The 13,459-nt window shown below is 45.2% G+C and overlaps 1 protein-coding gene across 1 annotated transcript in view; it reads left to right on the forward strand.

Moving 5' to 3' along the window:
- Positions 1 to 11,526, forward strand: part of atp1b3b (ATPase Na+/K+ transporting subunit beta 3b) — a 38,881-nt gene extending 27,355 nt beyond the window's left edge. The window contains 7 exon segments of the mRNA XM_048264058.1: positions 2,480 to 2,578; positions 5,424 to 5,611; positions 6,530 to 6,580; positions 9,145 to 9,231; positions 10,353 to 10,454; positions 10,456 to 10,515; positions 11,518 to 11,526. Coding sequence (XP_048120015.1) covers positions 2,480 to 2,578; positions 5,424 to 5,611; positions 6,530 to 6,580; positions 9,145 to 9,231; positions 10,353 to 10,454; positions 10,456 to 10,515; positions 11,518 to 11,526 — 596 coding nt within the window.
- Positions 11,527 to 13,459: the final 1,933 nt, after the last annotated feature.

Consider the following 13,459-nt stretch of genomic DNA (forward strand, 5'->3'; position numbering starts at 1 on the left):
TGACTGCCTCTGCCTCTCATCACTCCACCCTCTCTGGGCTAGAAAGTGCTGCTGTGTGGTGCAGTGTGTGTGTGTGTTGCTGTACAGTGCTGTGTGGTGTGGTGCAGTGTGTGTTGCTGTACAGTGCTGTGTGGTGCAGTGTGTGTTGCTGTACAGTGCTGTGTGTGTGTTGCTGTACAGTGTGTGTGTGTGTTGCTGTACAGTGGTGTGTGTGTGTGTGTGTGTACAGTGGTGTGTGTGTGTGTGTGTGTTGTTGCTGTACAGTGCTGTGTGGTGTGTGTGTGTTGCTGTACAGTGCTGTGTGTGTGTGTGTGGTGTGTGCAGTGCTGTACAGTACAGTGGTGTGTGTGTGTGGTGGTGCTGTGTGGTGTGTGTGTGTGTGTGTGTGTGTGTGTGGTGCTGTACAGTGTGTGTGTTGTGTGTGTGTGTGTGTGGTGTGTGTACAGTGGTGTGTGTGTGTGTGGTGTGTGTTGCTGTACAGTGGTGTGTGTGTGTTGCTGTACAGTGCTGTGTGTGTGTGTATGGTGTGGTGCAGTGCTGTGTGGTGCTGTACAGTGGTGTGTGTGTGTGTGTGTGTGTGGTGCTGTACAGTGGTGTGTGTGTGTGTGTGTGTGTGGTGCTGTACAGTGGTGTGTGTGTGTGTGTGGTGTGGTGTGTACAGTGGTGCTGTACAGTGTGTGTGTGTGTGTGTGTGTGTGGGGCTGTACTGTGGTGTGTGTGTGTGTGTGGTGCTGTACAGTGGTGTGTTTGTGTGTGTGGTGTGGTGCAGTGATATCTGCATTAGCGGTGTGATAGCAGCAGGTCTGCTCATGCATTAGAGGTGATAGGGGCAGGTCTGAGATATGCCATGTGTGTGTGTGAGGTGTGTGTGTGTGTGTGTGTGTGTGTGTGTGTGTGTGTGTGTGTGTGTGTGTGTGTGTGTGTGTGTGTGTGTGTGTCCTGCATGTGTGATCACAGTGCATCTGTGAGATGGAAATAGATGACAGATCTGTTCTTACCACTTCTGTTGCAATATGAAGATTCTGAACTGATCTCAACCTGCTAGTGTAGCCTTTGTAGCCTATACGGTACAGCATTTATGAGCCCTAGAGAGTACACTAGGCTGCTAGTGTAGCCTTTGTAGCCTATACGGTACAGCATTTATAAGGCCTAGAGAGTACACTAGGCTGCTAGTGTAGCCTTTGTAGCCTATACGGTACAGCATTTATAAGGCCTAGAGAGTACACTAGGCTGCTAGTGTAGCCTATGTAGCCTATACGGGACAGCATTTATGAGCCCTAGAGAGTTCACAGCAGTCAAAGATGCCACCTTTTGGTTGCCGAATTGAAAACACCTACTGGTTTAGTATTCAAGACCCGCCCCCTGAGTCCTCATGTCCCTGTCAAGAACCAATGATTTCCAAGCCTCTTTTGAGACTGTGAGGCCGTCACTCTGCCCATTTGAGTAGATTGCAATTTCAAGCGTTGTCCGTGCTTTTTTGGAGTTAGTCAGTGAGTCATGGGTCTTTTGACCAATCACAAACCTGGAGACTCTGGTCCCAGTGAGAGTTTTGGGCCTAGAGAAGGTGTTCATTCCTGCCCTGCCGGATCAGCTGATCTAGCTTGCTGCAGTGGTGAAGGTAGTCCAGCGCTTAAAGGAACACACTAACTTTTTGGGGAATTAGATTATTTACCACTCCAGAGTTACATAATAGGATACCTTCTAGCTATAGGCTCCCTGGTAAAATGTAAATGTAGATCAGGTTTCTCGGTCAAGTATACTTTACACAATACGTTTACAAGGAATTTGGTCTCTGCATTTATCCCATCCGTGAATTAGTGAACACACACAGAGCACACAGTGAGGTGAAGCACACACTAACCCGGAGCAGTGAGCTGCCTTGCTACAGCAGCGCTCGGGGAGCAGTGAGGGGTTAGGTGCCTTGCCCTAACCAGTAGGCCACGACTGCCCCAACACTTCCAGTGAGTTATGATTAGCTAGGCTAATGGTGTCAGACTGGGTTATGGCACACACAGAGAAGAGAATGGAAAGGTATGTTCCTCGATCTAACTCTGGAATAGACAGCAAATAAGCTCATTTCCCCAAAAGCTGGCGCGTTCCTTTAACAGGTATCTGGACCTCCAAGTGTAATACCAGAGTGTCGTGGGTTAAGTGCCCCCCTTGTGCCCCTGAGCAGGGCAATTAACGCTCATCTGCCCCAAAGGGACTGTCCCTGTAATGAGTTCTCTGTGAGTCGCTCTGGAGAGGAGCCTCGGCTGGAAGCCTGAATAGAATGCAGTACAGTACAGAATGCAGTATAGTACAGAATGCAGTACAGTACAGAATGCAGTATAGTATAGAATGCAGTATAGTACAGAATGCAGTATAGAATAGAATGCAGTATAGTATAGAATAGAATGCAGTATAGTATAGAATGCTGAATAGAATGCTACGGCGCCTCGGCCACTGACCCATGCTCTTCCTGTCCCCTCGTCTGTAGGTGTGGTGATCCGGCCCAGGAATCTGGACATCTCGTTCAACCGCACCAATCCCCTCGAGTACGCCGGCTACGTCAAGCACCTGGAGACCTTACTGCAGCGTAAGTATGCAGTGGGGGTGGTTAAGCTGCTGTTTGTGAATAATTCATCAGCTAAGTCAAGGTTTCAAATGCTGGACTCTGTGTCCTTGCACTGTCATCGTTTTATAGGAGTGGAGTACGAGAATATGGAGTGTGTTGCTGTATGTGTGTGTGTGTGTGTGTGAGGGCTCAGACAAATGTATATTTCATGTTCATGTCGAAACGCCTCAGTTCATTAGGTTGGCATCTTTCTGAATGTGTTGGTAATTCTGAAGTTATGAAATGGCTGCATGTCAAGGTCAATCTGTACCGTTGCTCCTGCATCCTCAGTTGCCTGTGTGCTTCAGACTGGCACTATCTGCATCAGTGTGTCGTCCATGTTGTTAGCCCACCATCAGACCCAGCACATCTCCTCACCTCTCAGTCTCATGTCCAGCTCTTTGTGCTTTTGGATCGCGTCACATTGAGTTTATTTTGTAATGAATAAGTTGCTGTATGTTTACAAGACAACTGTGTCTTTGATGTTTGAGTATTTTTTGGCTTTGCTCTCATAGAGGAACCACTAATCTTTCTCCAGGAAAAGAAGTTTGTGCTTTTTGGTACTCTGTGCGTATAAGCCAAAAGAAATGGCAAGCGTGTTGGAAGTGTTTCCAGTGGGTTTTTCCCACTATTCAGAGAACCCTTATAGAGCATAAAGTACATAGTTTAAACGTTATCGTGGCATTGGTGTTTATCACAGATAACAAGAGCTGATGGCATTATTCATAAAAAACATTTTATAATTCAGCCTTTCATTAGGATACCAGACAGTTAGGCCTATTTAAACACAATGTCCCACCTTGATCAGAACTTTTCAATATGTTAAATATTACATTTTTATATTGTGTTGAATATCAAAAGATTTATTGTTTATTGGTTTTAGAAGTCCTCAAAATATCGAAATCGGTATCAGTCTTTAAAATCTCGGTTGGGGCTCTACCCTCTATGTAGATTTTCCTGCCTGAGTTCATTATTTCACCTCATGAAGTATTCTACTGTTGCCATAGTAGCAACAGTTACTTCTGATTCTCTCTCTGAGCTGAATCCCAATTAGGGTTGCAACATTTCGGGAATTTTCAAAGTTGGAAACTTTCCATGGGAATTAACGGGAATATACGGAAATGAACAGGAACTGGGAATTTTTAATATGGCAAGTTAGTCTATAACAGGGAACTTAAATGTAGTGGACAAAACCCCATCTTGCAGCATATTAGTTAAAACAACCTTCTTTTTCAACCTTTTTTCAACCAAATTTCTACCCTGCACATACGTCAATCCCATGCACACAGCAATCAGCATAGGCTACTAGACATAAAGGAAACCTATGATGCGTTCATGTGCATGGTGAAAATAAATTCCCAGTGAAAATGTCATCTCATGTGGGAATAACTGATGTGAAACTGGGGGAAGTTTGCAAACAGAGTTACCCAGTTATGGGCTTATCGTCACTTGTCCTCATTCAAATGGGTGTACGTCATTTTGCATAAACTGTAATGGGACTAATCTGATGATTTAATCTGTCTGATTAATCTTGACAATTTATATATAATTTACATAATCTATAAGGTTTGGTTGGGGTGGTATGTTGTGTCATTATATTTTTATTTGTTTTACCATTTTCTGGGATTCTAACTGAACAAACTGATTGTCAGTCAATGTTCCAACCAATTGGATTTTGTTGTTGAGTGCGTGGTGTATCTTGGACAGTTCAGTGGTTTCAGTGTTGCTATCTTAGCACGCTAGTAAACCATAGGCAGAGAATGGGATTCCCGCTAGCATGTTAGCTATATTTGTATACTAAGCTAAGCGAAAATACGAACAAACAAATCATATTGCTTATTACAAAACAAAATGTTAATATCTTTAGTTACCAAAAATTCCCAGTTAATTCCCGTAAATTCCCATTAATTCCCATAATTTCCTTTAATTCCATGAAAGTTTCCAATTTGGAATATTTCCAAAATTCCCCAGCTTAACTTCCCATGGAAAGTTTCTGGTAAGTTTCCGGAAATTTACTGGAAATTTTCCGCCCCTTTGCAACCCTAATCCCAATGATCTAGTTCAATCCTTGCATGCATCAGTGACCTAAGAGACAAGCACCTAATTTCCCACTTTCACTTAATTTCTCAATTTCCTTAGATAAACACCTCATCTCACATCATCAGGAAAGCCAACACCATCATCATGCCAGTTTTAGACACGCGACAAAAGAAGCATGCCAATGAACAAGCACAACACCCTTACAGCCGGGCAATTGAAGCGTTCAGTTTGCAGAGTGTAAAAATAGTTTTAGACGATTTTTTCAAATGTGCGTCTGGTATAACAAGTTCCACTGATTGTAGTGGAAGCTAACTGTTGTAGCATACGCTAAGTTAATAGAACGGTAACTGTTGTAGCATTCGCTAAGTGAATAGAAATGATAACTGTTGTAGCATACGCTAAGTGAATAGAACGCTAACTGTTGTAGCATAAGCTAAGTGTATTGAACGCTAACTGTTGTAGCATACGCTAAGTGTATTGAACGCTAACTGTTGTAGCATACGCTAAGTGAATAGAACGCTAACTGTTGTAGCATACGCTAAGTGTATTGAACGCTAACTGTTGTAGCATACGCTAAGTGAATAGAACGCTAACTGTTGTAGCATACGCTAAGTGAATGGAACGTTTCAGTTACACGCCTGGTGTAGCTTGCCCGTTAGACTTCACCACGCCACAAGAGAAGCATGCCTAATGAACGAGTGAGTCACAGTAAGGAAAGAGAAAAAATGAAATTCTTCGCTCCTAATGCAGCCCATCCTGGGTGTGTTGCCTTGCCTTCGCCTTCCAGAGTACAACGACACGATTCAGGAGAAGAACGAGCTGTGCATGGTGAACGAGTACACTGACCAGGACGAGGTGAAGGAGAAGAAGGTGTGCCAGTTCAAGCGTAGCCTGCTGCGGCAGTGCTCCGGCCTGGCTGACACCACCTTCGGCTACGCTGAGGGCAAGCCCTGCATCCTGGTCAAGATGAACAGGGTGAGTCGCCCAATCGCCGCCGCCGCTCCCTCACTCTCTCATTGGATGGCCATGTGATCAGAGTGGGGAAGTGCACTGTGGGATTTGTAGTTGTTGTTGGTTTTTTTGTTTTTTTTAAGTGGGGCTACAAAGAGGACAAGCCCTGCATTCTGGTCAAGATGAACAGGGTGAGTCGCCACCGCCACCTTTTCCCCTGCTCTCATGTTGTGACCCTGTGGCCAGCAGAGAAGAGAGTTATATGAACAGGGTGCCACCAACATTCACAGCCCTAGCTGTCCTACTTCATGACCTCATTTCCTTGTTTCCTGGGGAGGAATGCGAGGTGCATTGTGGGCTTTGTAGTGCAGGGTTTTATTTATCATCTTGGTGACACCCCATGGCCCTCCCTACTCTTGGTGGCCCCAAGGATGACCAGCTGGCTGGCAGGGGAAGAGCAAGTGTGCCAACTCTCAAAGATTGACCAAGAACGATTGTATTTTTTGGCGCGAGATGCATTGAAGTCATTGGAATATGGATTTGCATGTAAGCCTGTGACAGGACTCATGTTTCTCACACCAAAAGCATGGGAGTTGGCAACACTGGGGAAGAGTGTGGGGTGCATTGTGGGATTTGTAGTCCTACCCCCCGCGTGGGCGTCCCTCCTGTGTGAAGTTTTGGGGACAGGCAGAACTGGGTGGGGCGGGGTTCGCAGAGAATGTTTCTCATTCCGTCACACAAGAAATCCTACAGTCAGTAGCAGGTGTGAAACACCATAGTCGTCACATAACACGCACACAAAAGCACAGAGGAAGCCAGACATGTGCCGTTGCCCATAAGCTAAGCTTGCAGCTAACCTTTAGCACAGTAAAGCTAGTGGGCTGAGACTACCATTACATGTTTGAGTGACGAATGATGCTTGTTGGTTATTTATCATTTTAGATTATTGGGCTGAAACCGCGAGGAGAGCCCTATGTCAACTGCACAGCAAAGGTAACGTTGATCGCCACCCTCGCCGCTCTGTGTCTGTCTCTGTTTCTCCGTTTCACTGTTCCAGGGGTTCTGGGTTTGGGATGAAGGGTGTGGACGCAGCATGGGCCACAATAGGCCACTCGAGCATTTATACTTCTCTGTGTCTTTTTTCACTATTTTTATGTTGTATGCAGTATGTGTGTGTGTGTGTGTGTGTGTGCCCGTATGAGTGCCCTCTGTCAGGTGTGTTTTTTGTTCACGCACGTGTTTGTATTTGGTTTCTCTCCACGCTGCCTGTAGCACCCTCACTTCTCTGGTGGGTAAGACGTCGGGTCCTCTAGCTCTCTCTCCCCCACACCACCCGCCCTCCTTCTGCTGTCTCCCCTGGGTCCTAGCCCCAGCCCTGCTCCATATCTCTGCGCTTCTCTCTCTCTCTCCAAGCTCCTGTGATGTGACGCTTCAGTGTCTGACCAGACTTTAATAAAACAGCAGCCTTCATGCCAGACGTGTGGTCACCTTCAAACCCCTGCTGTCTGTGTTGGCCGTTATTAAAGCACAGACTGCAGCTGAAGATGCTGCAAAACTAGTAACTGCTCTGTGCTCCCATCTCTCATACATGCGTGGTTTTGCAGCCATTCCAATGGAGTAAACAAGTAGGAGTAAACAAGATGTGCACCCCTGCCAGGGACTGACAAGTCCTCTTACGTCAAAGTCAAATCACTTTATTGTCAATTCTGCTATATGTACAAGACATATACAGTAGAGGGTTAAAATTGCGTTTCTTTCTGGCCTACGGCAAAGTAAACACCAACAATAACAACAACAATACAATGACAATAACAACATCAGTAGTAGAGTAGAGAATATAAGAAATAAAAAATGCAGCATGTAGAAAAGTACAAAACTAGTAGTAGTATTGAAGCCCCTTCACCTGCGCCCAGCTGTGAGGCCCTTAAGCTTCTCTCATGACATTTAGCCGCCATGAGGCAGGTCCACACACCCCTTCAGTCAAACTGCCTCTGTACTCCGTACCCATCCCGGGTAGAGGATGAGGACAGGACCGGAGGTAGTGGTTGTGTTAGGGTCAGAGCCAGGTCTAGTCCGCACTAAGGACAGTCACTGTTCGCCCACACCAACCATCACAATCCCTATCCCTCACTCCTCCCCGCTCCCTAGATGACCTTTGCCCTTTGACCTGTCGGTTTGGAAGGTATATGGTGGACCCCAGACATAGTGCCCTCAGCGTGCTCCTAAGTCTGATCAGAGTACACACTGTGTTCGCAAGGCCTTATCGCCATCCCACCCAAGTAGTAGCCATCTTAGGAGTAGCCACCATCTTAGTAGCGTCACAGAGTCCAGTGGCTGTCCATCTTCTAGGGCCTCCCTGGCCTTCTGAGTCCAGAGGCCGAGTGCACGGGATCCCGATCAGATGGATGCAGCGCTTCTGTAGTACCGTACGCATGAATTTAAAATCTCCACTAGACTTTTAAATTCTCCCCACGCGTCCCGCTTCACACGACACATCCTGGCCTGGATAGCAGCAAACTCTGGACCGGATCCGGCCCTCCCCTGGATCTGATCTGACCGCTGATCTGGACTCCTATAGGCTACGTGCACGAAAGGCTCTCTGTGCGCGCGTTAGTAGTTTCTGGTGGAGCCAGGTGTGTTTGAACCTGCCGCTATTGTTAATGTAATTAGTGTCTACACGGACCAGGTGTGTTTGAACCTGCCGCTATTGATAATGTAATTAGTGTCTACACGGACCCGGTTGGGTGATGCACTAGGGAATCAGTATTTACGATAAATAAATATGTATGCGTGTGTTAAAATTGTTATTATTGAGCAAACAAGATATGTCGGAGTGAAGATGTATGGAACAGAATATAACAGAAGATGGCGTTACAACACAGCTAACACTCCACAGGAAATACACGAGCGTACAGGAAGAGCCTTTCGTGCACCTAGTCTGTTGGGAGGGAACAGATCTGTCTCAGGATCTGCCGCTATCTGGCCGTCCACTTAAACTGAAGCGAGTGCTAGTGCAGCCACTCATCCCCCAGCTGCTCACTAACTGCAGACCACCAGCTCATAACAGGTCAGCCACCCGGTTGCTTCTCATGCCATGCGGCGCTGGTGCTGCTAAGGCCCCAGTCTGAGGTAAGTTGATAGGTTGAGCTTGTGGATGGATGCAGGCTGAAGACACATCTCTCATTTCTGCTTTTGTGATTCTCTTAATGTGCACACAATGACTGTTTATATTAGGGGGTAATATTGTGCGTTTGGTATTTATTGAAACGTTTGCTTATATCATAACTCCACACATCTTCTGTTAGTGGTGGTGATCCTCAAAGCTCATTACTAGAGGGGTGTGTGTGTGTGTGTGTGTGTGTGTGTGTGTGTGTGTGTCAGTATGCATTTTTGTGTGTGTATGTCTGTGTGTGTGTGTGTGTGTGCCTGTACAGTTAGAATGGAAAGTCACTCTACTGAGTGCTACCATGCCCGTGCGTGCGTGTAAGTGTGGGTCTGGTCACATGACTACCTTCCTCATGCCCTGGCTCCTCTTCCTCCTCCTCCTCTTCCTCCAGAGAGACACCCCTCTACAGGTGTCTTATTACCCCCCTGAGGGAAAGATTGACAAGATGTACTTCCCGTATTATGGCAAACAATTACATGTAAGTCAACCACCAGCTATTCGTATTTGTGTGCTTGTGTGTGTTCAGTGGTCATCAGCTATTCGTATTTGTGTGCTTGTGTGTGTTCACAGTGGTCATTCTGGAGACTGATAAATGCCGGCTCCTGATATCAAATCGTATATTGACAGAGCAAATTGAGTATCATAATGAATAAGTCAGTTATTAATCAGTGAATAATAACTATTGCAGGGCTTACAGGTCTTACCTGTGTGACCTGCATCTGAAAATCATTTATAGAACAAATTCAAATATTTCTGGTACTCCAGGCACAGAAACTGTGTAGGGGCAGCCGTGGCCTACTGGTTTGGGCTTCGGACTTGTAACCGGAAGGTTGCCGGTTCGAACCCCAACCAGTAGGAACGGCTGAAGTGCACTTGAGCAAGGCACTTAACCCCTGACTGCTCCCCGAGCGCTCGGGATTAGTGTGTGTTTCACTAATTCATGGATTGGGATAAATGGAGACCAAATTTCTCTCACTGGATCAAAAGAGTGTATATATACTTATATACTTATATATACTTATATAGTCAGCCAACAGTGGAAAGTGCTATCAACAGCAATGTTATCAGCTCAATAGGCATGCAGCACATGCATGTTAAGTACTCAACGCAGCAGACAGAGCTGCTATGGACGCAAGGAAAATGGAACTCTAAAGTGTAATCCCTCCATGTGTTATGACCGTGTGTGTGTGTGTCTCTCTCCTCTCCTATCCTATCCTTGTGTTATGACCGTGTGTGTGTGTCTCTCCTCTCCTATCCTTGTGTTATGACCGTGTGTGTGTGTCTCTCCTCTCCTCTCCTATCCATGTGTTATGACCGTGTGTGTGTGTCTCTCCTCTCCTCTCCTATCCATGTGTTATGACCGTGTGTGTGTCTCTCCTCTCCTCTCCTATCCATGTGTTATGACCGTGTGTGTGTCTCTCCTCTCCTATCCTATCCTTGTGTTTTGACCATGTGTGTGTTTTGACCGTGTGTGTGTGTGTCTCTCCTCTCCTCGTGTTTTGACTGTGTGTGTCTCTCCACTCCTCTCCTTGTCTGTTGACCGTGTGTGTGTGTGTCTCTCCACTCCTCTCCTTGTGTGTTGACCGTGTGTGTGTGTAGCCCAACTACGTGCAGCCCCTGGTAGGCGTGAAGCTGCACCTGGCCAAGGAGGACTACAACACGGAGATCACGGTGGAGTGCAAGGTGGAGGGCTCCAACCTGAAGAAGCAGCGGCGGCAGCGACAAGTTCCTGGGCGGCGGCCACGTTCGGATCAAGGTGTCAGTAGGCGCCCCCGCGCTCCACCTGCCGCTCCGACCCACCACCCCCACCCGCCCTCTCCCAGCCCTACCCACCCGCTGCCCGACCAGCACAATGGCACAATGCCCAGCCTCGTGCATTTCCATAGCAACTGCCCCACTCACGCCATCCACACCACATACGTATACCCTCCCCTCCCCTCTACACACACACACACACACACACACACAATCCTTGCCCCTCCATACACTACCACCTCTACCACCCACCACACTGGCTCTTCCTGACCGTGTACCTGAAAGGGTCAGGACAAGAGGGCACGTGGGCTAATCACACCGTTTCAGTAGCATGGGGTGTGCTTCCAGGTCAAAGGTCATTCCCCACCCCACCTTTATCTTCTCACGTATTACTCTGACTACTCGCTCTGCCTGCCATCACACCCTTCACTCTCTACACACACACACACACACACACACTATATTAGCCAGAACGAACAGAGAAGCAAAACAAACAAAACACTGTATCAAAAAAAGCAGATCAAGAAGCAAAAACAACAAGTAAAAAGCACACACCTCCACTATCGCTCACCCCACCATCCCCCCACCAATCCCTCGTCCCAGTAAGTGAGAGCCTAGCGACATCGTGCCATACTAGCGACTTGTAAATAGGCGTATCAAAGCTATGAGTTTGATGTGGTCTTCTCTCCTGTAGTACTGTGTAGCCTGCTGTGTGTGTCCGTGAGTGTGCTGTGTTGTATTCCTCTATGTACATATTAATGGATTTAAAAAAGAAAGAAATACACTGTATCCCCTCCTTAATCCTATATCTCACTGATGTCTGACCGCTGTAAGAAATCAAGAGTTAAGAAATAATAAAAAATAGCTGTAAGTAAAGATTATTGATAATTAAAATATATTAAAAGAAAAAAATTCCAAAAAAATGTATCAACCTTGTTCATCCCCTTGGTCCAACATGTGGGGAAAGGGATTTTTTTTTTTACCTCTGCAAGAAATGTGATCTCTGCAGATGCCTTAAGATCTGTAAGAAAAAAATCTTGAAATAAAGGTGATTTTAAACAAACATTTTCTAGATATGATTGATTGCTGTTGTGTCCATATATTTGTCAAGTAAATGTCACACTGTTGTTATGACACATCATAAATGCAAAAGGTTAATAAATACTCATGTAGATGTTAAAATTAAACCACGCTAGAAAAAGTTGGGACGTTGTGTAAAATGTGAATAAAAACAGAAAGTAATAATCGGCAAATCTCTTAAACTCATATTTAGTTGCAAAGAGGACACAGACAACATATCTAATGTTGAAAATGACCAATTTGACTTTAATGGAAAATATGTTAATTCTGAATTTGATACCAGTAACATGTTTCAAAAAAAGTTGGGACGGGGGTAACAAAATGCTGGAAAAGTTGTGTAATGATAAAGAAAACAAAAGGAGGAATATTTCACAACTAATTAGGGTAACTGGCAACATGATTGGGTATAATAAAAAAAAGAGCATCCCAGAGAGGCCGGGTCTCTTACAAGTAAAGATGTAGGGGTATACATCACTCTGTAAACCTGTGTGCACAAATGAAGAAACAATGTAATTTTAATGCTTCTTAACATGAAATTGTGAAGTATTTGAGGAGTTCATCATCTACAGGACATAATATGATTAAAACATTCAGAGAATCCAGAGAAATCTTTGCAAACAAGGAAAAGAGCTGAAAAACAAATTGGATGACCATGGTCTATTGGACCTTAGATGGCACTGCATCAAAACCAGACCTGTTTCCAGACCTGTCATTATGGGCTCAGGAAAACCTCTGATAACCATTGTCTATGTACAGTTTCATACTCAATTCAAAAACTGCAGCCAAAATTCTAACAGCCAAAGTTGTATTGAGACCACCGTCTTATCTGGGCCTGAGCTTGTTTAAAATGGACATGGAAAAAGTTTGCTAATATCATAACTCCATGGAGTTAACATGGAAAAAGGTCCTGTGGTTAGACCAATCAAAATGTGCCATTCTTTTTGGAAATCATGGACTCATCTGAGCTAAAGAGGAGAGGGCGTATCCAAACATCCAACCTTTCCAAAATGTTTTGGTCCTCAATTCGAAACCCAGCATCTATGACTGTGTGGAGGTGCATTAGTGCCTACAGCATGGGCATCTTGTACATCTGGCAAGGCACAATCAATGGAATAATGGAATGAAAATGAAATAATGGAAGTAATGGGACAACATTTCATTCTCTAAACTCTAGCAACTGGTCTCCTTAGTTCCTAAACATGAAGCAGTGGTAACCATACTCCTGTCCCAACTTTTTTTGAAACGTGTTGCTGGCATGACATTTAAAATGAGCATACAGTGTAATTGGCTTCCAGACTGTGTTGGTGGTAATTACTTAAGGAGTGCGGTTAAGGCCCTTTTTTGTTCTAATTTTGATATTTAAAAAAAAAAAAACCCACAAAGGATGGGTTATGAACAGATCTAGATTATAAAAAACGGATCTGTATTTTATCAGACTGTCATTAAATATATCACCATGTATACCATAATAAAAACAACGTTTTTGCAATGTTTGTTGGTAATTCCCCCTGCCAAATCATGAAACTTCAAAATAGAAGGCAATTCAGTGAACTAAAAGATTATGAAACACTGCCGCCTACTGGTGAAGTACAAACCGTGCATCTTTACTTCAAAGCCTGCAATTCTGATCTATTTGTTAGCAGCCATTCTCGTGTGGGTGTGTTAATGGACCATAACAATTCTCCATGCTCACAAAACAAGTGACAATGTCAAGCCTGTGATAAGAGAAGAGGGCCACTCAGGGTGGCCATGTTGTGTACGCGCCAAGAGGTCACACTGCGCGGTGTTGACAGGGCCAATGGCTTTGAGTGGTCGGAGCAGGGGTGGCGGCGATAAGCGGAGGTGAGAGTGACCTTGGTTCATATTTTGGT

The sequence above is a fragment of the Alosa alosa genome, chromosome 15 (genome assembly GCF_017589495.1).
Source record: "Alosa alosa isolate M-15738 ecotype Scorff River chromosome 15, AALO_Geno_1.1, whole genome shotgun sequence".
Lineage (NCBI taxonomy): Eukaryota > Metazoa > Chordata > Actinopteri > Clupeiformes > Clupeidae > Alosa > Alosa alosa.